The 24,653-nt window shown below is 41.6% G+C and overlaps 2 protein-coding genes across 3 annotated transcripts in view; one reads left to right on the top strand and one right to left on the bottom strand.

The window, feature by feature from the left end:
* TEX55 (testis expressed 55) overlaps nucleotides 1–24,653 on the top strand; it is a 216,956-nt gene that overhangs the window by 39,241 nt on the left and 153,062 nt on the right. Inside the window, exons 4-6 of the mRNA XM_033942914.1 lie at nucleotides 19,649–19,714; nucleotides 19,997–20,056; nucleotides 20,301–20,366. Coding sequence (XP_033798805.1) covers nucleotides 19,649–19,714; nucleotides 19,997–20,056; nucleotides 20,301–20,366 — 192 coding nt within the window. The remainder of the gene's footprint in view (nucleotides 1–19,648; nucleotides 19,715–19,996; nucleotides 20,057–20,300; nucleotides 20,367–24,653) is intronic.
* LOC117359916 lies at nucleotides 93–2,711 on the bottom strand. 2 transcript variants are annotated; one of them, XM_033943378.1, is made up of 3 exons: nucleotides 2,652–2,711; nucleotides 2,074–2,142; nucleotides 93–1,977 (listed from the first exon to the last, which is right to left on the bottom strand). In XM_033943378.1, the coding sequence occupies exon 3, from the start codon at nucleotides 1,957–1,959 to the stop codon at nucleotides 577–579; it is 1,383 nt and encodes a 460-aa protein (XP_033799269.1). In that variant the 5' UTR covers nucleotides 1,960–1,977; nucleotides 2,074–2,142; nucleotides 2,652–2,711; the 3' UTR covers nucleotides 93–576. The 2 variants fall into 2 exon arrangements, with proteins under 2 accessions (XP_033799269.1, XP_033799270.1); XM_033943379.1 differs by lacking the exon at nucleotides 2,652–2,711 and adding an exon at nucleotides 2,284–2,351.

The raw sequence follows: 24,653 nt of genomic DNA, 5'->3' as shown, positions 1-24,653 counted from the left end.
TTCTGGGTCCTCGTCTTTTTCTGAATCTCATGGCTTCAGAGACAGCACCTGACTGACATTTCTGCTTATGTACTTTCTAGGCCACCAAAAACAAGGGAGTAAATGTACAATTTCAAGTTTTTCAAATTTTCCTTAACACAGCCGCTTTCCCTGAAGCCGCTCCATCCAAGACACCATCTGACCTTCCCTACGTGAAGGAAAAAGCCTTTGAACACCACCCACAACACCTTGAAAATGTCAAAGCGAGTACAGTATGCTTGAGTGGGTTACCTTGCTCGGCATAAAAAACCTTCACGCTTGGCACATGTCAGAGCAGTGGATACTAGGATAGGTAGGGGTCAGAGGAGGGCTTCAGAGAAACTCCTGGGGGAGAGATCCTGAGCACAACAGTTTGCAGGCCTGTAGCTTTCGGGCCACCAAAAGGAGAGGGGGACATAGACATTTCAAAGTGTCTCTCCTGTTCCTGCAGCATATGTGCTTGGGAGACCATATGGACATGTCAAAGCAAATTTCAAATCACAAAGTGCACACAATTGTAGCATAGCAACAGGAAAACCTGAACTTCAACATCAAACTCTACAGTTCCAGATTATGTGCTATACCACGGAGATATTGAAAGAGTGGTCTTTGTCCATATGTTGGCAGCAGCGTTGTTAGTCTTTGCGTCACTCTCACATACGTGCTCTTACTGCTGGGTGGTGCGCGGTTACCAGCCTGGAATCGAGCAAGCAGCTGTTCTGTGTGATCTTGCTCACGCTGTATATGTTCAAGGAGTTTAAAGATGGTTGGATGGTGGCATGCAACAGAGGATTGAAATGCATGGTGCCAACCTTCAACGGAATTATTGGTCCGAGGCAGTCCATCTTCCACACGGGAGCGCATATTCCACAGAGGAATAGGAAAAGGTGGCACCCGTCTCCCATTTGGCCGCAATCTCCCGATGTAATTGTCTTCCCAATAGTCATACACCAGGGTCAGTTCATCTGGTCGACTCTCCTCCAAGGTCTGGAAACACTCAGCAACATCATCCACAGGAACAAAACTTAATGCTAACAGCATTTTGGTGAACATTCTTACTCTCTCCTCATCTCTATAGCTGGCGGTCAGTCCCTCATGTTGAATTCTGCGCCACAATGATTGACCCAGATGGAACATGCAGCCAGAAACTGTAGCATTGGGAAATACAGTGCGGGCAGCTTGCAGACTTGCTCTCTCAAAGTCCATCAAGATTGTCAATGGTGCCAACGTGTTTCTGGTTTCCAGCAGTTTCCTCAACACACGTTCATAGTCCTCCTCCCTTTTACTGTTCAACAACACGTAGACCATGGGAAGTGCACGATTGTCTACAAATGCATGGATGGTAAAGACTTGGACAAACAAATGGGGGGCAACTTTGAATGTCCCATCCATGAACCAATGTCCATGTTGCTCCAACACCTCAAGATTAGATTCTGTAGTGAAAATGAATATGCGTCTTTCATCATTTTCACCTGAATCCCACAACAGTAATTGTTCACCACGTGTGCTTCTTTGTAGCGGCTCAGGAATTTGTATGTCTCTTATGCACCTGGGATTACCCATTGCTAGATGGCCTGCATTTCTCTTTCTATTAACTGTTCTCTGCATGGAGGTGTATGCAGGCAATAATGTAGCTGCTTCTAAACTTGTACCAGCTGTTGTGCCATGAATGATCTGACGTGGCCTTTCAACCGTAGCCACAGCTCTTTCACGTATGTCTCCCATCATTCGATCAGCTTCAATTCTAGCATTGTTGAGTGCATGCACATGCGCCGTTATCTCAACAGAAGATCCATCAACGAGCCTCTTTCTTCTTCCCACACAGTCACGGCGCACACACCTCCAGGACGTGGATCCGTCTGCCATCACTCGGTCACGCCGATATCGATAGCCCTCATGAACCCAGTGCTCTCTCCCACGCTGTGAAGTTATTACTTCCATGTCTATGTCAAATCACTCCTGAAACCATACAATTAATAACATTATCCTATTTTGACTTGCAATTGATATACAATTGCCTATATCATGAATGCACTACTCAAAAGAACATCATACCTGTAAGACTGGAAGTATATCGATGAAACCCTCAGGAACTGTAGTCGACCTTCAACCCTGAACCAGTACCTGCAAGAATTATAACATGCATGTAAACTTCATGTTCACCCCCCACCAATCTCCAGCACACAAAAAAACATGCAAAGGTCAAATAGGTGAGGTTAGGCCATACATATGTAGAGTTTAGTGCTATGGCACAACACCATATACCTGCAAGGGTGCGATCCCTGTCAGGAAAACACTGAAGATGTCTGTCCTCTGTTGACTGTGGTGTCTTGATTGTAGTCTGTTGATTGTAGTCACCTTCAGTAGTAGATTAGATAAGATTATTATATACATAGGACATACAAATCCCTATATGTAAAGTTCAGTGCTATGGCACAACACCATATACCTGCAAGGGTGCGATTCCTGTCAGCAAAACACTGAAGATGTGTGTCCTCTGTTGATCGTGGTCTCTTGATTGTAGTCTGTTGATTGTAGTCACCTTCAGTAGTAGATTAGATAAGGTTATTATATACATAGGACATACAAATCCCTATATGTAAAGTTCAGTGCTATGGCACAACACCATATACCTGCAAGGGTGCGATTCCTGTCAGCAAAACACTGAAGATGTGTGTCCTCTGTTGATCGTGGTCTCTTGAATGTCCTCTGTTGATTGTAGTCACCTTCAGTAGTAGATTAGATAAGGTTATTTTATACATAGGACATACAAATCCCTATACCTCTGTACTTACGTTGCCTCCAAGATTGAACTTCTAGACAACACTAGGGTTTCAGCAAATTCATATCCCTCAGCACATGACTGCAAGACTAAAATTTATAAGGTTAGCACATAGATATAACAAACAACACCCACTATGTCTGTACTTACCTTTGCAATCATACCTGTAATAGTGAAAATCTGGCTTGCCAACCATCATGGATTAAGAACGTCATTATACCTAATCGCAGACAGAAGGAAGGCAGAGAGGCCCAAAACAAGGACCCACAACAATTGTATACAATCACCCTCACTACACACCCAAGGCTAAAAGTGTACCCCAATAAGCCCTACCATCAGACTATTTATCCTATCCTATTGTTCCAATTTAGCAAAACCAAAAAATGAAGCTATGCATATACCTGTAAATGTGAATATCCTCTTATGTATGATACCTGCAAAAGAAAATGGTACCCAATGCCTTTATAAAACTATAAACCGTGAGCACACTCGGTTTTTTAAAAAATCTTTATTCATTTTAAATGACACATCATGTGTACAAGAATCAAAACATTAAAATGAAATACATCACATGTCAATCAAGTACCTCCCTTCCCACCCCACTTCCCCACTCTTACTTTTCCCAATATGAATGATAATAGTATAATTTAGACACCCTCCCAACAATAAGACAGTGTATCTTTAAATAGAAAATAGTGTATATTCATTACAGTAAGATGTTAATGTCTCCCTTTTTTATTGTTACTGTTCTTTCCATTTTGATAATGTGACATAATGAATTGTACCCAAAACTAGATACTTTCAAATTATTACTTATATGTTGAATGGTGACTCCAGTGCTGATATTTTCCTTTTTTTTCTCATGCACTTACCCAATAATATTGTATCATTACATCATGATACAATCCTCAAATTAAACATATTCAGATACTAGTGTTGCTGGCATAAGAGTTTTTACCTCATGCCAACATGTTTTTTTAGATCTTTATTACTTTTAAAATCTATAACTCCATCCAATTATGCTTCCAATTAATATCCATCATCACATTATACATAATCTTAATACCATACCTCAACCTTCTCGCTCTTTTAACATGCGGGAAAACTAAGCGCAAGACGGGGGGTCCTTAAAAATCCGCGTTCCGTGCCCCTTTTCAGGTCCCTGCCCCTGACAGGGCTGGATGAGAAGGTTCATAGACAACGGCGCGAAAGACAAAAGCCAATTGAAGGCAAGGCGCGCCGCCGCACCGCACCAAATTACAGTTTTTAGGGGCTCCGACGGGGGGTTTTGTTCGGGAACCCCCTTCTGTTTACTTAATAGACATCGCGCCGGCGTTATCGGGGGTTTGGGGGTCGTAACCCTCCACATTATAGTAAAGTGGGGGGTTCCCCCCCCACGCCCCCCGTCGGAGCCCTAAAAACGGTCATTTAGAGCGGCGCGGCTTGCGCGCAATCGTCTATGAACCCACGCCCCCCGTCGGAGCCCTAAAAACGGTCATTTAGAGCGGCGCGGCTTGCGCGCAATCGTCTATGAACCCCCGTCGGAGCCCTAAAAACAGTAATTTAGAAAGGCGCGGCGTCGCGCGCTGCGCTCAATTGGGTGGGCACGCCTTTGACCCGGCGCGCCGGCGCGCTTTTGACCTGGCACCGTATGGGAATTTAACTCTGACGGATCCTAGCATGGGGAAGGGAAAGCATTAGGATCCTTCAGAGTTAAATTATCATACAGCTCTGTCAGAGCCAGAGACTAAATGTGGCAGGGACCCGAAAAGTGGCGCAGAACGCGGATTTTTAAGGACCTGTGCGTTTAGATACGGGACCAAATCGCGCGGTTCGTACACAACCCAGCACGAACGACTGAGCGCGCGCAATTGTCTATCAACCCCAGCACGAACGACTGAGCGCAAAGTTGACGGCGCGCCGAAGAAAGCACTATTTTAAACGGCTCCCATGGGGGTGGGGGGGACATCGCGCTGCGTCTTGCGCGCAATTGTCTATGAACCGTTGTGGGGCGTTTTAGGGAATAAGTATTTTAGGAAAAAGTTAAGGTTTAAGTATAATGGTATCCCTTGCAAAAGCACCGACATTTACAAACACGCGCGCTTGAGAACTGAAAATGTAAATATCAACATACCCTATATAAACTGGTTCATAGACAATTGCGCGTAAATATCAACATACCCTATATAAACTGGTTCATAGACAATTGCGCGCAAGACAAGAACTGAAAATGTAAATATCAACATACCCTATATAAACTTGATAATCAATTGCGCTGAGTTTTATGATCGCGATTGTCTTGCGCGAAATTGTCTTGCGCGCAATTGTCTATGAACCATATAAACTGGTTCATAGACAATTGCGCGCAAGACAAGAACTGAAAATGTAAATATCAACATACCCTATATAAACTTGATAATCAATTGCGCTGAGTTTTATGATCATACCCTCCCTTTTCTTGCACGTGAAGCGGAAATATAAACATACCTGTAAATGAAGAAATGTGGACGTTCGCTCTCACCAGAGGCGAGAAAAATCCGCGCAAGACAAATATTCGTTATAGATCAAGTACCAGCAAAACCAGATCTTTACCTATAACGGACACGGTCAGGCAGCGAAAGGAAGGCGGGAAAGGAAGGAGGACATATATAATGTAGAAACGTAACCATAGTAACGAAAATGCATTCATGTGACTTGTATTTAAATGCTGTTCGGAAAATATATATCATGAGATAACGTAACCATGGTAACGAAAATGCATTCACGTGACTTGTATTTAAATGCTGTTCGGAGAATATATATCATGAGATAACGTAACCATGGTAACGAAAATGCATTCACGTGATTTATGTTGAAAACGCAAAGAGTCAAGGGAATCATACATAACACACGTTGACGTGATGACGTGTTCACGTGCTGTACGTGCGCGTGTCCTCCGATGGTCAAGCGGCCTCTAGTGGCGCGCTCAGTTGTCTTGCGCTGAGTTGTCTTGCGCTGAGTTGTCGCTGCCTTCAATTGTCTTGCACTGAAATGTTGGTGCGCTGAATTGTCTTGCGCGCAATTGTCTTTGCGCTTATTTGTCTGCGCTATTTTGTCTGCACGCAATTGTCTTGCGCGTTTTTGACCTGTCACCGAATTCTGTAGTGGACAGGCACCCCAAGAACTTGCCTGACAGCAGACCCAGACCCTCTAAAGCAGTGGTCTCAAACTCAAACCCTTTGCAGGGCCACATTTTGGATTTGTGGGTACTCGGAGGGCCTCAGAAAAAATAGTTACTGTCTTATTAAAGAAATGACAATTTTGCATGAGGTAAAACTCTTTATAGTTTATAAATCTTTCCTTTTGGCTAAGTCTTAATAATAATATTGTCATTTATAGCTAAAGAGACACATGATCCAGAAACTGTTTTATTTTACTTTTGTGATTATGATAAACATACCGAGGACCTCAAAATAGTACCTGGCGGGCCGCATGTGGCCCCCGGGCCGCAAGTTTGAGACCACTGCTCTAGAGGCTCCGGGAGATCTAATTTTCGTGGCTTCAGACATTATTGGCAATATTCTAGCTCCATGTTGCAGAGAACTTCCTGGGGCTACAGGCAGAGATTCTTGGGACTCTGACATAACCAGTCCTCCATTTCCTGAATGGCTCCCTTAGCCAAAAAGTTGCAATGATTCCAGGTCGGAGGCTGCTCCGATGCATATAGGGGGCAGACTCTCAGCGTTTCTGCCAGCATGGGTCCGAATTTCGTCTGACTAGTGGGTCTTGGATATAATCCAATTCGGCTACCTGCTGGAATTTGTCCAACCTCTGACAGATTGGTTTGTGGATTTTCTGGTGTGATACATAGACAAGGCTGTCAAGGTACAAGCGACTGTTGAACATTCAAGCAATAGAGCCGGTCCTGCCCAAAGAGACGGGCTTAGGCAGATACTCCATATACTTCATCATGCCACAGAGAGGCTGCAATGGGTGGAGACCCATCCTGGACCTTATTCATGTGAACATGACACTCAAAGTGCCACACTTCTGCATGGAAACAGTTTGTTCCGTCATAGCGGCGGTTGCCCAAAGGGAGTTTCTAGCCTCTCTGGATCTGACAGAGGCCTACTTACACATTGCCATCTTCCAAAACCATACAAAGTTTCTCAGATTTTATGCTGGTAAATCATTATCCGTTTTCAGCCCCTTTCTTTGGCCTAGAAATGGCTCTTCGCACCTTCACCAAGGTGATGGTGTTGGCGGCAGCTTACCTGTGCAAGATGGGTTTGCAGGTTCACCCTTACTTGGACAACTGGCTGATCAGAGCTCCCTTGTTTCCCAAGGGTTTGTGGATTGGGTTCTCCAAGTCCTGGAATACCTGGTCTGGATCATGATTTACAGGAAGAGCCATTTGATGCCGATGCAGTCCCTGGAGTATCTGGATGTTTTGTTAGACATGGCAGTGGGCCGTGTTTATCTACCAGAGGCACGCAAACAGAAGTTATGCTCTCAGATTTCCTGTTTCTTAGACAAGACTGCTTCATTGGCAAGGGACTGTCTCTAGGTTTGGGGTCTATGGACGCTACAATTGATATAATGCCATGGGTAAGAGCTCACATGCATCCCATCCAGCACGCCTTGTTCAAGCAGACTTCCTCAGCGGACAGACCTTGGATCCGGGTGAGCGGATGCTGTCATCGGATGCGTTTCAAGCCATAATTTGGTGCTGGGGTCATCCTCACTTCAACTTCATGGTGACAGCTAGGAAGAGGAAAGCCGACAGATTCTTCAGTTGAAGAATAGAGCCCGTAAGCAAGAGTCTTGATGCTCTAGTCCAGACGTGGTCTCAGGGAGTTCTGTTGTACATTTTTCCTCCCTGGCCCATGATTGGCCAAGTTATTTGGCGGATCACGGCCTATCAGGGAAGAGTCATTCTGGTGGCTCTAGATTGGCCTCGCAGGCTTTGGTACACAGATCTGATGTGGCTTTGCAAAGAGTGTGGCCTCCAGTTTTGGGTCTGTCCAGACCTGTTTCAGGGTCCAGTCTGTCTTGAGGATCCAGATTGCTTTGCTCTTACAGCATCAAAGCACTAGAATGAAAAGGCTATTCGGATGTGGTCATTGCGACTCTTCTCAAGTCCAAGAAGTCAACTATGGTCTCGGATTATGCTAAGGCAAGGAAAACTTTTCAACATTGGTGTGGCCATGAAAATGTGAAACTGTATTTGGCTCCAGTGTCCGTGGTACTGGCCTTCCTCCAGGAGTGCCTGGACAAGGGCTTCACCGTAGATTCCTTTCGGGTTCAGGTCACTGGGCTCTCTTGTTTCAGAGCCCAGGATCATATACCTTTACTGGTGTCTCACCCAGACATCACTAGATTTCTGAAGGGGGCTCTTCTGATTCAGCCACCGATCGTCACCTTTCCCTTCATGGGACCTTAACGCGATTCTGTTCAGCCTCTCTAAAGCTCCGTTTGAACCTCTCAAAAATGCATATCTTTTGGACTTGATGCTTAAGGCGGTGTTCCTAATTGCAATCAGTTCAACAAGATGTGTCTTGGAACTTCAGGCTCTATCTTGTAGAGACCCTTTCTGAAGATCTCAGAGTCTGAGATCTCCCTACACACTTCATTCTTTTCTGCTGAAGGTGGTTTTGGATTTTCATGTCAATCAGGGGTCTATGTCTCAAGACGCATTTTGAAAAAGTTGAATGTGTGCAGAGTGCTCTTTCGCTATTTGGAGGTTACCAACAAGTTTAGAAACTCAGACCATTTGTTTATGCTGACTCATTCCTCCAAGCGGGGTGCTCCTGCTTCCAAGACCACAATTTCCAGATGGATCTGTAAAGCCATTTCATCAGCATACATTTTTTCTGGGAAACAGTCTCCTTTTTCTGTCAAGGTGCATTCTACCAGGAGCACAGCCTCTTCTTGGGCTGGAGCTAGGGTAGAGGAGATTTGCAGAGTGGCTACCTGTCCAGTCACCATACTTTTTCTAAGTTTTACAGAGTGGATGTGGTGGCATGATAGGACTCTGTCTTTGGGTTCTCAATTTTGAGGGCCAGCGCAGTCAGCCCACCCTAGATTTCTGGGACTGCTTTGGTACGTCCCGCATGTCTAGAATGACTTGCCTATTGCACTGGAAAAGGAGATTATGTCCTTACATTGATAATATCTTTTCCAGTAGATAAGCGAGTCACTAGACTCCTGCCCTGTCCTTCTTGGCTTGCCTACTGTCTAGTTCTGTTTATGAATCTCCAAGTTGATTATTGGATGCCAGTCAGCCCTTCATAGGTTCAAGTTCCTAGAGGGGTACTATCTGGGCTCCTTTGATGCTTCTGTTGGCTGTTTCAGTTTTTGTGTTCCTATGTTACTTTGAGCAGAACTGTTGATACTTGGGAAAATTCCCATGAATGTTCCTACTTCACCTGTAGTCAATGGGAACTAACTGCAGGTGGCAGCAGAGATCCATGTGAAGTAGGGGAGAGTCAGATAAATAATCTGGAGTGGATTCCTTCTGCAGATGGCTCACAGCTATTGGGAGAGAAACCCAAATGTCTAGAATGACTCTCCTATCTACTGGACAAGATATTATCAAGGCAAGATCATAATCTTCTTTTTTCAGGGTTTCTGGGACCAGAGATAGGGTTCCCCTCCTCCAAAACCCCTCTCCCTGATTTTTTGATCTCCAAGGAAGCTCCTGTGGGCCATTTTTGGTGCAAAATCACTGGCGAATTTTAATCAATCTTTTTTTTTCCCCAAAAGCCTCCATCTGCCTTAAAACCCCTCAATTTAGCTCAGAATTGACTGGGATGGACTTCTCAAGTTGCTCTGCCCCAATATCATGCCAGTTTTGTGTTGGATGGTCGACTGAGGTCCGTGTACCACATGCCATGGGGCGCACAAGGGAGGGGCAGGAGCCATGAGATTCACCTCCTCTTGAGTCCTCTAGGGCTGGGGAACCGCAGGGCTTCCAGGTGGCAGAGAAGAAATGCCTCCTGGAGAACAGTAACAATGAAGGTGAGAAATGCAGGTGCGTGGGCACTAAAGAACCCAAGAGAAGTTAATCTGAGGTCCTGCAGGAGTATATAGGACCACCTCGGGGTTTTACCACAGATTTTGTTAATCTCCTGTGGAAAGCTTATCTGACGGAGACTTAGAGGAGACATGATAGAAACCTTCAAGATCCTGAAGGGCATAGAAAAAGTGGACAGGGACAGATTTTTCAGATTATGGGGAAACACATGTACAAGGGGGCACTCGGAGAAATTAAAAGGGGACAGGCTTAGAACAAACGCTAGGAAGCACTTTTTCACCCAGAGGGTGGTGGATACGTGGAACGCACTTCCAGAGGTTGTGATAGGCCAGAACATGCTACAGGGCTTCAAAGAAGGTTTGGATAGGTTCCTGGAAGACAAGGGAATCGAGGGGTACAGATAAGGACTTAGGTTAGGATATAGGGATAGGAGTAGAGATAGGTTATAGAAATAGTCAAGGACCACTGCTCGGACAGTGGGCCTGATGGGCCGCCGCGGGAGCAGACCGCTGGGCACGGTGGACCTCTGGTCTGACTCAGCGGAGGCAACTTCTTATGTTCTTATGTTGCTTCCGGATATGCCAACATTGGAGCATGGAGAGATCCCTCTCCAGGGGACTTCCCCACTGCTGAGGAATTCAGCTCCTAAGAGGAACAGGTCTGCAAGGATTGGAGATCGGACTCCATGCCTTTATTGTCCCAGGGCACAGTTTCTCCCCTGGGGGATTCTGGTTCCCTTTCAGAGACCGGGAGTTATGAGGTGATAGTTGCACACAACCTGGGAGAAGTACCATCTGTGTGGAAACTTTTCAAGTCTTCTTCTGAACCACAAGTTATCATGAACATGCTCATGGAGTTGAAGTTGGAACCTCAGCAGCCCTCCTCCTCAGAATGCATGGTCATGAGCAGCACAAATGCTCAGACCATCTTTTTTCCTGTGCACCTGGACATCACCTTGCTAGTCACTGAGCAGTGGGAGACTCTGGAAGACTCCCTACAGGTATCTAAAACTATGTTCAAACTTTACCCTATGGCTCTGAAATTTCAGCAGCTATTTAGTCAGCCAAAAGTAGAGTCCACAGTGGCACAAGTAACTAAATATACCTCCCTCCCTAGTGAGGATTGCATGATGTTAAAGTATGCATTGGATCACAGGGTGGATGGATGTGGTTCTTCAGAGGCAATTTGAAGTGCTAGCTTTGGAGATCAAAGGTGCAGCAGTGGCCTTGTTTGTGGCATGTGCCTGCCACACAAGCTTGTGGTGGAATTCTGCTACAGAGGAGGACATATGGCCCCAACTGGTACTAGAGAGGGTGGATTATTTGGTGGATGCTCTCTATGACATTAAAGTCATGAGCAAGGTGTCAGCGTATGCCTTTCCGCTTGTAGGATTCTCTGGATCAGGCAATGGGTGGGCGATTCAGCCTCTAAGGCCACTTTTAGACTACCTTTTAAGAGGCAGATGCTATTTCATAAGGGCTTGGATGACCTCTTGGCCAGTATTGCCATCCTATGTCTCTGCCAGACAGCAGACCTTGCCAGCTTGCCAGGGGAAGCAGAGACAATTTTGGTTCCTCGTGACATTTCTGCCAGTATTACAGACTCCTCCTCTCAGATCTTATCAAGGATCCAGACAGAGATTTGGCAACTCCAGCCGCCAACAACCCTTGGTGTTCCACAGCAGCACTGCCTCCAAGAAGACACAGTGATTTCAGGGTAGCTGCTGCACTCCTGGACATTGGTGGAAGACTGTTGGCATTCTGGAGAGTGTGGAAGCAAATTTCCTTGGACCAAAGAGTTCTAGATCATGAGACTATAGCAGGAACTCATGGCAGCCATTTTTGTTCATGGCTCTGTACAGGGCAGGAGCATAGGAAGATTTATCTTTCCGCTTCACCACTAGACCACAAGGCTTTAAAAGTAATGTATTGAGAGGTCCAGGAGGTGGGAGGGAGGCGGGGTTTGTTCAGAGTAGGCCCTAAAGTTATTCACAATTTTTTTTTTTTTTTTTTGTAAATTTGCAAGGGGGCTGTGCCACTAACCCCCACAATCTTCTATGAGCTGCTGCTTTAATAATCTTTTGTGGATAGTCCCACTCCTCAAATAACTGTACTGCCTTGATATTAAACTCAGTTATAGTGAGCAACCATGCTGTAAACATACAAAATGACTAATTACTATTCTTCATTGTAACTTAAACAGATGACAGCTTCAAATCATAAATACTTATGTTGACTTCTTAAATAAAGTTATTTCCAGCTGCTGGTAACAGTGAAAGAGTATGTCACTGCTTTGAGGGGAGGGCTAGTTGGCAAGGGATAAATTTTGTGGTCTAGAATTAGATGTAATACTGGATAAGTTGCAATGTTATGTTGGACCTGGAGGGTGTAAGAGCTAATATGCTCCAGAGGGGGCTAAGTTGTTTTGCAGAAACAAATTCAACCTTTCTGGATCTCTTTGACACTTGAGTAAGCGAACATGACAGTATCTGGCACGCAATGGAATCCTGTTTTTAATTGTATTAAAAAGTATATTTTATGAAATAGGTTCAATATATCATAGATCACTATTTATTTTCAGTGATTGTTTCTCAGGCTTACTCGTATGGACTCCCAATGCAGGCAGTAGTGGCCTGTGTCAAGTCCCTATGTACTGTATGTTTATTTTAATTAAAGGCATATTCCTTTGAGAACCAGGCTACTACTAGTTGGGGGAGACTGATACTAATACAGAACACAGCGGTCAGGCTGATCTATGGCCTGAAGAAATATGACTATGCCACATTTTATTACTGTGAATTACATTGGCTTCCTATGGAAGTCCAGGTGCTGCTTAAGCTGGGTTGTTTTTGCTACAAAGTACTGTATGGATCAGTTCCTTCTTATTTGGTCAATAGATTCTCCTTAGCTTCATATAAACACAGTAGAAAAACTCATCCCTTGTTTAACTTTCCTTCAGTCCAAGGCTGTAGAAGTAAAAAATGTCTTGATCATACACTAGCGTACCAAGCAGCCTCTCACGATAAAGAATTCCAAGTGTTATTGCTCACAGCCCATTCTTATAAACATTTTAGAATACAGCTGAAGACCTGTCTTTTTTCTAAGTATCTGATTAATTAACTCATTTTGTACTATGCTATTGTTAATAGTCTTTTGTAAACCGCGTTAAACTTGTGGTTACACGGTCAACAAGCACAATGCAATGTAAATGTAATGTAATGTTCATTTTGGTCATCTCCATTTTTTCCCCTTTTGGGTATTTGTGAAGTATGGTTTTTCCCCTTTTTTGCATGATATAATATGAACCAGAAATACTTTTACTTTTATCAAAGTAAAATTTTAGCTATTTTCATATTCAGTAATTGTAAAGAAAGCACATACATAATTTTGTACCAAGTACATATTTGCACTAGGGTGCCACTCTGGAATGCCACTTTTGTTATACATTCAAGGTTCAAGGTTTATTAATATTTGATTTATCGCTGAATCTGTTTACAAAGCGATGTACATAAGTAAAAAAGCATAAAATATAGAGATACAAATTAAAACTCAGTAACATCAAATTTAAGACAAGACAAACTTGAAGTGGGAGGGAAAGAAGGGCAAAGATTACATCTATTATATATAGAAAAACAAATACTGGAAAAAACATAAGGGAACGGAGGTAGGTAAAAGATTAAAAAACTAAAAAAAATTTTAATATTGAGTATTAAAAGCATCTTTAAAAAGGTGAGTTTTCAAAGATTTTTTAAAAGAAAGAAGATCTCTTTCATTTGTAATGTGTTGTGGTAGAGAATTCCACCATTGTGGGCCCATAACAGAAAACATGTCTGCTCTTCTTGTTCCTATTGTTTTAAGGGAAGGTATAACTAGTAAGTTTTGAGAGGATGATCTGAGTGAACGAACGGGATTATAAGGAATTAACATCCTTGATATAAACAGAGGCTCGTTATGGACTAGGGCTTTAAAAATAAGCAGCATTACCTTATATAAAATACGGTGGCTGATAGGAAGCCAATGAGCATCGATAAATAGAGGTGTAACGTGATCAAATTTCTTTGCATTATAAATCAATTTAATGGCGGTGTTTTGAATGATTTGAAGACGTCGCTTTTCTTTTTGAGAGATGTTAAGTAATAGGGAGTTACAATAATCTATTTTAGCTATGACTAGTGAATGGATCAGAATATTGCGTGATTTAGGCTCCAAAAATTTGGCGATTGATCTTATTAACCGTAATTTATAAAAACAAGATTTAACTATATTATTAATATGATCGTGGAAAATCAATTTGTCATCAATTATAACTCCTAAAATTTTTAGATTGTGGACAATTTCTAAGGTATTGTTATTAAGGACGAATGGCATTTTAAGAATTATTATGTAAGATACAAGCCGAATATCCAAAATTAATAGCCACACTAAATGATATTCATATAATGCTATCAGAAATCCAGTGCTACACCTTCTTCATTTGTGAAAACGGTAAAGACTAGACTAAACTAAACTAAACTAAACCTTGGGTTTATATACCGCACCATCTCCACGAATGCGGAGCTCGGCACGGTTTACAGGAAGAAAGATGAGAGAGGAACTACAGTGAAGAGATTAAAGACCTCAGTGTTTCCCAGGGTAAAACCTGTGAAACAAACTATGCCAATAATAATATTGACAGAGAAATACATCCTTGGTCTTGTATTTTACCGTTACACTTAGCTCTTATATTTTCAGCTTTTTAACGTTTTATTAGCTTTTGTACTTTTTACTAACTTTTATATTTTTATAGAGAAGTAAACACTTATCTTGTTGCCTTCTAATAGCTCAAAATCACTGCAGCTGCAGTTTTAGCGGTATCCATATGCCGCTTTTCAACAATTTCAGATTTGTTCAATTATATCCCTATAATATATAATTGAACAAATCTGAAATTGTTGAAAAGCGGCATATGGATACCGCTAAAACTGCAGCTGCAGTGATTTTGAGCTATTAGAAGGCAATAAGATAAGTGTTTACTTCTCTATAAAAATATAAAAGTTAGTAAAAAGTACAAAAGCTAATAAAACGTTAAAAAGCTGAAAATATAAGAGCTAAGTGTAACGGTAAAATACAAGACCAAGGATGTATTTCTCTATGTCAATATTATTATTGGCATAGTTTGTTTCACAGGTTTTACCCTGGGAAACACTGAGGTCTTTACCGTTTTCACAAATGAAGAAGGTGTAGCACTGGATTTCTGATAGCATTATATGAATATCATTTAGTGTGGCTATTAATTTTAAGAATTATGTCATTTTTCCAGTTAAAAATCATGATTTTTGTTTTCTTGATATTTAACGCTAATTTATTTGTGTTGAGCCAGTTATGCACTAGATCAAGTTTTTTATTTATAGACATAGGCCCTGATTCGCCAAAGTGCGTACCGATTTTAGGCAGTTGTAGGCGTCCTACAGCTGTCTAATCAGCCAATCGGGATGCATGTTTTTTTAAAAAAATGCTCCCCAGGCAGGCCGCCTATATTGAAGGCGCCTCCGGGAGCCTAGGGAGACCTGCAAGACGCCTAAGCTCGCCTAAGGGCCTTAGGCAGGTCTTAGGCGAACCTAGGCGGCCCTACGCGTCTCCCTAGTAGAGGAAGAGACGCTTACAATGTAGGCCAACAAAATGCTGGTCTACATTGTAAGTAGACGCGGCCGCTATACTTATAGTGGCAAGGGATCTCTCTGCCGCTATAAGTATAGCGGGCCGTGGCCCCCTGTCCGATTGCAGGCAGGAGGGTGCCCAAAACCTCATGCCTAAAGATGCTCGCCCCTGACACTACCGACCCCACCCCCCGACACTACCGACCGTCCCCCCTCCCCCGACATTACCGATCTCCCTCCCATCCCGACACTACCGATCTGGCAGGAGTGTTTGGGCACCCTCCTGCCAGCGATTGGTAGTGTCGGGGGTGGGGGGGCATCTTCTGGCAGGAGGGTTTGGGCACCCTCCTGCCAGATCGGTAGTGTCGGGATGGGAGGGAGATCGGTAATGTCGGGGGGGGGGCGATCGGTAGTGTCGGGTGGGGGGGGCGGTCGGGAGTGTCGGGGGCGAACATCTTTAGGCATGAGGTTTTGGGCACCCTCCTGCCTGCAATTGGACAGGGGGCTGCGGCCCGCTATACTTATAGCGGCAGAGAGATCCCTTGCCGCGATAAGTGTAGCGGGCCGTGTCTAATCTAACCCGATTCTCTAACCAGCGTCTGTAACATGGACGCCGGTTACAGAATCGGGGTTTAGTGTAGGCCCGATTCTGAATAGGACACCTCTCCCGGGCGTCCTATACAGAATCAGGGCCATAATGTCTTCCTGGTTTTCAGGGTCAAAGGGGTGCATTAGTTGGATATTATCGGCATATGAAAAAGAGGTAAAACCAACTGACTGACAGAGACTCAATAATGGAGAAAGAAAAATATTAAATAAAAGAGGCGATAAAATTGATCCTTGAGGGATTCCAAAGGATGTAGAATAAGAATTAGAGTATTCATTATTGAATCTAACTAAAGAAGTACGATTAGTAAGATATGAAGTGAACCAGCTGAGAACTTGATCACAAATGCCTATTGATTCAAGTCAACTAATTAGGAGATCATGATCAACTGTATCAAATGCAGCAGAGATATCTAACGAGAAAAGAGCAACTGATTTGTGATGGTCTAAAAAGTAATGGATATTTGTTAAACCAATCATGGAATATTCGGTATTATGACATTTACGGAAGCCTGTTTGGTTGGGGTGTAAGACATTTGTTGATTCGATGAAATCAGATACCTGGTTAAATATTAATTTTTCAGTCAATTTGGCTAAAAAGGGGATGTTTGCAATTGGTCGGTAATTAGTGGGATCGCTATTACTGATTTTATGATCTTTAAGTAAAGGAGTAATAAAAGCAGTTTTCCACGATTTAGGGACTGAAGAAGTAAGCAAGCTTTTTAAGACAATTGAATGGATGATAGGTCCCAACTGATGGAAAAAATTTTTTATGTAAAAAGGAGGAAAAATTTCAGATCCAGAGCTTTTTAAATTAATTTGAGAGAAAAGCGTTTCGATGTCATTAAGAGAAGGAAGTTTAAAATTTGAACATTTAGCTGTTGGGACGAGCTCAGTATGGTGTATACTAGTGGCGCTGTTTGTTGTACTGGGGAGAAATGTGTTTTGGATATTTTTGATTTTTTGATTGAATGCATCAGCTATGTCTTGTGCATTCAAAGAAATTGTCTGAGGAGATGTCATATTTTTATTTTTATTCTGTGGTGAGATGGATTTTAAGATATTAAACAAAGTAGCAGGGTTTCTTGCTTTATCAATTTTATCTGAATAAAATTGAGTTTTTGCCTGATTGATTTTTGTTTTATAAATAGCTGCCTTTTCTTTAAAATTTCAGAGGTTTATTGAAGATTTAATGTGTCGCCATTTTCTTTCAAGGGAGCGAAGCTGCTTTTTAATAAGGTGAAGTTCAGCTGTATACCATGGATTGGTAGTTCTACGTAAAGATATGGATTTAGAGATTATGGGAACTTTACTGTCTAAAAGAAGTTGAAGAGAAGAATTCCAGATGAGCAGTTGGTCCTCGATTGAATTAGATGTAGCGTTGATAGAGGGTAAATCAAAAAATGGTAAGATATCATTGGTATCTAATTTGGAAAAATCACGGTATGAGATAAGCTTGGATTCTGGTTGAGTTTTGTGCGTTATTGATTTAGAAAACTGAAGAGTAACAGATATAAAATAATGATCGGACCAAGGTACTGGAGTGGCTAATGGAACAGAACACTCAAAGTAATGAGATATGGGAGAGAATATCATGTCTAAAGTGTGATTAGCCGAATTAGTCGGACCAGCTATAATAGAATTCTGCTTGGAATACCCCACTGACACTGTTCGGTGCGGTGGCCCAATTTGCCACATACACTCAATCACATGAATAATAAACATTTTGAGAAAGACACATTATAGTAGTTGGAAGAAAAGCTTAAGAACTGTGGATGAATCTAAAGTTGTTCTGCAATAAGTGATGTTCCATGCTATAATGACTGTAGTCTTTATACTTTTCATTTAAAAGTATTTAATAGACTGCTTCTTAACTTAAGTAAACTTTGTGATAAACATTTTTACTTGTTCAGAAATAAAATTGGCATTTACTTTTGATAACTGTGTTTATAAATGGAGGGATGCATTTAAGTTATACCAGTTTCCTAAGGTATTTGCATATTTTCCCTTTGAAAATTACTTTGTGAAATACATGCACACATTCCAATTTGCTATTTGATATCGACAAATTTCCTACTTCCTTTTACATTTTGCCTGTTTTATAGTGTACGCCTAAGTTCATTATTATCTGATCAAGACAGATATATTTATGTGTTTATATGTGTACGTGCATATGCTTCAGGCTGTTTTAGCATGAAAAATACTGCTTTACCAACAAAAATACTTTTTAGAATGGCCACAGGCCTGTTACTATTTACTGGAGATGTGCTTCCATTTGAAATGAAATAGTTCATGATGTTGCAACTTTCTATTTTTTCATTATATTTCCAAAAAGTGAATGAAAATTTGTATTTGCTTTTCAGCTGAAACCTAAGGTTTTGGCAATTGGGGGGGGGGCTCTTTTCCTTAAGTTTCCTTGTAAGTGCCTGGTTATATATGGAAACAATAAGTTGGGGAGGATTGTTTTCAGAAGAACAAAAAAATAACACTACCAGGTGCAGCCAGTCATGGGGCCTACTCCTCATTTCCAAGAAAATTACTGCCAAAAATATTTTTTAAAACCACCTGATTTGGCACAATCTCCTTAGTCCCCTCATCGCTCTACCTTTTTATTATAGATATTTGATTTAACTCGCACTCTTTCAGTAACAACTCAAAAGTCACATTCAGGTACACCAGGCCTTTCCATGTTCATGGAGGATTTCAATCTAAGTTTGCACCTGAGACAGTGGGAAGTAAAGTGATTTGCCAAAAGAGCACTGATGGGATTTGAACCCTGACTGCTCTAACCACTTGGCTACTCCTCAACTCAACCAACTGTGGCTATTCAAGGAACAGAAGCAAACCAGGTTGCTCTTGTCACTCGAGTACTGAGGATTTGCTTCTTCCTCTTAAAATCTACAGATGGGAGAGAGGGGCCTGGAGGAGAATGGCACCGGGGGTAGGGGGCATTCTGCAGGGTGAGAGAAGCCTTGGAGCTTTGAGAGCTAAAGGAAATGGCACCAAGCCCAGGAGGATAGATATCAGATTCTAATGGTGGGGTTCAGGCCCACTATATACATTTTTTTGTTTCATTTTGTTTCTTAATTTGTTTTTAAGTTGGGTTATAAGTCAGTGAAACAAATAACATTTTCTGTGTATATATCCCTAATATATAGGGCCATGTCTTTCCTCACTTCTTATATCCTTCTAGGACTGGCTCTGCCTCTCCTTTCTTCCCACATCCTGTGTTTTGTTGTATTTTTTTTTCTCTATAGTTTTCCTTATTGTAATTCAGGTAGTTAGATCTGTGGACAAGATAAAGAAGGGACATTCTATTATACCTTCCATGTTTCTTCCTAATAACATCACAAGTTGATGTTATTAGGAAGAAACATGGAAGGTATAAAAAGAATAAACATTATTTCAATCTAAAATGAAGGTTGGGGGGGGGGGTCAGGGCCTCAAACCCAAGCTAGACAAATCTCTCCTTGATCCAGATCTTCTTCTTCCTACTATCGCCAGTCCCACTTTGTCTTGTCTGCGTTTATTTTTTTTTTCCGGTGCTATATTCTTATTTCTTTGTAAACTTTCTTTTTTTATTGTAACTCAGGAAGTTAAATCTTTGGACATGAAAGAGGAGGGCGGCTCCACTTCAGCACATGCTCTGTTAAAGGAGGTAAGTATTGACTCTCACCCTGAGTTTATCAGAAGTTAAAAAGGAAGTGCCACAAAGAATTCATGGCATTCTAAATAAGCGGGGGCATGTCTGGCACACCAGTTGCAAAATGAATCCTTTGTGATAGGCTTAGAAATATCTGGCTTTGCCTCAGTCCTATCACTGACATTTCTGCCGCTGCCACCACAACACATTCTCCATCTGTCTTTTTCCCCTCTCTCGAACTGTATCATTTCCTCCTCTTCCATCTATTTTTTGTTTTTTTTTCTTTTTCAAACTCAGGCAGTTAAATCTATGGAAGATGTAGAACAGTCCGTGTCTACACAGAACCTCTTAATGGCGGTGAGTATCAGTTTCTTCGTGTGATCAGCTGGTTAAGAAGGGAAGTCATAGCAAAAGCAGCATCATAATGGAAATCGGGGCATTTAGAAACTCAGTTTTGAAAGCAATGCAAGGTTTGTTTAGATTCCATCCTTAGTTGGCTCAGTCCAAGTTCTCTTTTCTCTCTATTTAGTTTGATCTCTTTCCCCTCTCTAGTGCTGTGTGATTTCTACTGTATAAATGTTCTTTTGTTTTTGTAACTCAGGTAGTTAGATCTATGGACAAGACAGAGGATGAGAGCTCCATTTCTACACACTCCTTATTAAAGGCGGTGAGTATGAGCTCTCTGTGGTTAAGAGAAAAGAATCATAGTATAGAAAGAACAGACACTGTATTCTTCTAATCTAAACCAAGGGGAGGGCACGTGAAATCCAACCAGCAAAATAAGAAGCAAATTCTGTTAGGATGTGTGTAGATCTCTGTTATCTTCCTGAATCAATTCTGTTTCTCTCCTCTTTTCTATGAATTTGTAATTTCTATTTTCTTCAAAATTGTCTATTATTTTTGCACAGAAAACTAGGTGTACATATTTTGGATACAAGGTAACAGACAGACATAAAAAGGGGGTTAAATTAGCACAATTTTGGAACTTTTGTGCAGTAGTTCTAGTCATCAGCCTTTTAAATCTGGCTACTGTCTTTCTGTGCCTCTTTCATATCCGTTCATATTTGAATTATATTAAGAAAAATCTAAATCTTTCTAAAGTGGAAAGTGTATCTCACATTTTCTTACCTTATATTTCGATCTGAAAAGCTGAACGATATGTTGACTATAAACTATAAAGGGGTATTTGGGAAATTTAAATATGAATTGGGATACAAGTTTGTCCAGGAAAGGGAAAGAAAAAACAAGTGTTGATGAAGCACATCTTAAACATAGCCAGGATACTATTTTAAAGATTTCTGATAAAATCATAGCCTCAAATCCCAGGACAACATCCCAGTTCCTTTAAAAAAAAAAAAAAAACCCTTGATTTTGTTAAAAATTGATAAGGATGGACTCCTTATCTCCCTACTCTGTCGACTACATGTGTATATTTTGCCGGATTAGCGCCAGAACAGCATGTACCATGTGCTGCAGCACACCGGGGAGGGAGAAGGGGTGGGAGCTTCGGGCTTCGCTTCCCCGGGTACTCCAGGACTGGGGAACCAGCTTGGGTCCGTGATATGGGCAAAAAGTCTCGCCCAGGGGCCATTCTGGACACTGGCAACAAATGTCTACATACTGAGTGTGGGGACTCCTTTGATGTGAAATGGGTGCCTTAACGGGACCCAGTAATGGTCACAGGATGTGAATTGTATCCAAATTTCATTTGGCTCCTCTGAAAAGCATATACTTCGGACCCAGCTACTTTGACGAGGCTGGCAGGCACATCACCTTCCTTCAAGCCGGTCGCTCTGGTGCCAGTGGTCCCTGTCAGGAGCCCTCTAGTTCAGCTATGTCAGCAGCCTTCTTTAAGGCACGTGCTTGTCACACAAGATTAATCCAGGCATGCTTTGTGGAGGAGGATACCTGTCCCCAGTTAGTGATGAAAGGTGTAGATCATCAGAGTACTCAGTAAGGTCTCGGCTTATGCTGTGTTGGCACACTAGATGGAGAGTGAACGATAATGTATTTCTCCATCCACTGGGTGCCAATTTTGTGCAGAAGTTGTTCTACTGGGAACAATTCTGGATTCACAAATTGAATACTGTTTTCCCTTCTGGGATGAATGATTCAGCGGAATGGCAGATGCTGCTTTGATTGGAAATGGAGGTCACATGTTCTTTTCCCTTTTGGTTCATTCAAACTGAATGTATATTTGGATGGGTGCCATTTTGCTTTTCTGGTTATGCTGCCCTGGAGTAACCAGGAAGAATGCAAGCATGCTTTCTCTGAAAAAAACTTTTGTTAAGAAAAGGAATTTTTGTTGTAAACAAGGGACACACATATATTCTTTTATACATATGTTATCTGGGGTGTACATGCATATCAATTTTGCTAAAGTTTGTTTTTGTCTGTTTTTAGATGCTTTGAAATTTTACAACAGTGTACAGCCATGTCCTGACTCAGAGCTTTGGTGCAAAACATGATTGTGTCATCTTTTTTGTACAATTGTATGTAGTGTACCCTATTTTCAAGGAACAGTGATTGCCAGATAAGTCTTATTTACGGTACATATAGTTTTTTAAAATAATTTTTGCACAAAATAATGTTGAGTGATAAATGACTAAAAACCGTTTTAAATACGCATATATATAAAATTGAGACTGGAAAATTAGGTTTTTACCTTCATTAATCTTTCTGTTAGTCCCTGTAGGATTCCATACTCTAGGTGTTCAATCCCTTCCTACAATCCTGGAGTTACAGAAATCCAAACACATTTCTGATCATGTGCTCCTCCTACCTTAGAAAGAGATTTGGAGCTCCCTGCAGTTTAGTCCCAAAGCCAAGCAACTATATCAGAAAAAAATCCATAACAAAAGAAGGAGGAGTATAGGTGAACCTCCCCGGCAACATAAAGTCAATTTATGTTATGGACTGCTCTGTAAAATATAAAAACAAGTAATAAACAGGCAAAAGGCAACACAGAAAAACATTGAGGAACAATGTAGAACTAACACTAACCTGCTGTGTGCAACGAGCATCCATATGAAACAGCCATCGGAAATACTCAGAAGAATGAACTCCCCACAGGATCCTTCAACTGGCTGGAAGATTCTTAAGCCTGTTCGGAGAATTAAAAAACAAGACTAGCAGATTTAAAATGACTATGAGCGGCCAATGATGAAGTGCCACATAAATCTCGCCGCAGTTAAGAGCTAGCACAGCGGTGGAGTGGTGGGGCTGAGGCATACTCATAATTCATTGAAACGATTTGAAAATACTCCATACTGGTTTCTTTATATGATTATAGTACATTCGGAGAATAACTGAGGCAGAAAGAAAGCAGGTGATTCCAAACAGTTGAGCTTAAACAGAGAGGGCGGGACTTACGAGAACTGACGGCAGCCATTCAGGGAGCGGCGTGGGGCCAGGTTGGAGCGTGAAAAGCTCACTCCTGCCTTGTGCATTTCTGGCCAAGAGATCTGAGGCAGCCGTCCAGCGAGGGAGGGGCTCAGCATGGAGCATGAGTGTGGAAAACTTGCTCCTACCGATACACCTCTGGACCACCAGGATTTAAAAAGGCAAAAAAAGGTACCGTATATACTGTAAGTTTCCCTGGCAGTCAGCTGGGTGCTCACCTAAATTAGCCAGGCGGAGCACCTGGCTAAAAGACGCTAGGGAGAACACTGCACATCATAGTCTGTGACGCAATATTCATTCCATAAGACGCACATACATTTCCATCCACTTTTGGGGGAAAAAAGTGTGTCTTATGGAGTGAAAATACGGTAACTTAAATGGACTAAATTACTATGTGATTGTGATGTAACTGAATACATTTTGTAACTATTGTCCATGAACTATTCTGAATGTTTTAATTGTTAACTGCTTAGTTATAGGCGGTCTAGAAATTTTAGAAATAAATAAATAAATAAAATAAGTCTGCTTGTACGTTGTCAACTCCGACCATGTGCTCTGCAGAGAGAAACAGAAGATGTAACTCCATCCACAAACCTATTCTCTATTTCTTTTTACTTTTCCAAACTTACAATCCAAAACTTAAACTTGTAATAGAAATAGGGCAGATTTGGAAAAAAATCAAATCATACTTTCTCGAATTCAGGTTCACAAACCTACCCAACCACACTTTCCAGTCCACAATTAAGCAGTAGAAGAATCTAAGGCACAATACCAAAAGTTTATATCAAGGAAAATAATCAAGCACAGTTATAACAGAGCCTAAATATGATCAGGGTGCTGAAGTCAGAAGGGGAGTCTCAGAGGGACCTGAAGAACCCAAAATATTCATAAGTGGACAGGGTTATAAACTACATAACTTTGAGATTCTAATTTGATAATGCATTTACAAGGAAAAATTCATCCAAAATAAACCTCATAGCTGCTGAACCTGAACTTTCATTTCCAAAAAATGTTTTCTCCTCTTCTGAATTGCATGAGCAATATTCAGATACAGTCTTATTAAATGAATCAAGAATGTAACATCTCTTTTGTGGAAATGAAATCAGCATATGAGCCTTGAAAAGATGATGTACTGTGTTAACTGAAAGTCTTTTATTGTAATGGAATCTTTACTAGTGTCATGTTATTCTGAAATGTAATGGGAAATCAAATTTAAAAATAATTATCTCAATATTCATTTTTTATTCATTTCAAGAACAAAATTTACAAGTAATGTTGCAGGGACCATCTCTTGATCATAAGAGCATAAGAATTGCCATACCGGGACAGACCGAAGGTCCATCAAGCCCAGTATCCTGTTTCCAACAGTGGCCAAACCAGGTCCCAAGTGCCTAGCTAGATTCCAAGTAGTAAAACAAATTTTATGCTGCTTATTCTAGGAATAAGCAGTGGATTTCTCCAAGCCATCTCAATAACGGCCTATGGACTTCTCTTTTAAGAAATTATCCAACCTTTTTTTAAATTCAACTAAGCTAACTGATTTCACCACATG

Source organism: Geotrypetes seraphini, chromosome 4 (assembly GCF_902459505.1).
Source record: "Geotrypetes seraphini chromosome 4, aGeoSer1.1, whole genome shotgun sequence".
NCBI classification, from domain to species: Eukaryota; Metazoa; Chordata; class Amphibia; order Gymnophiona; family Dermophiidae; genus Geotrypetes; species Geotrypetes seraphini.
Note: the sequence above shows the minus strand (reverse complement) of the source record. Positions and strands in the feature narration are given on the sequence as shown.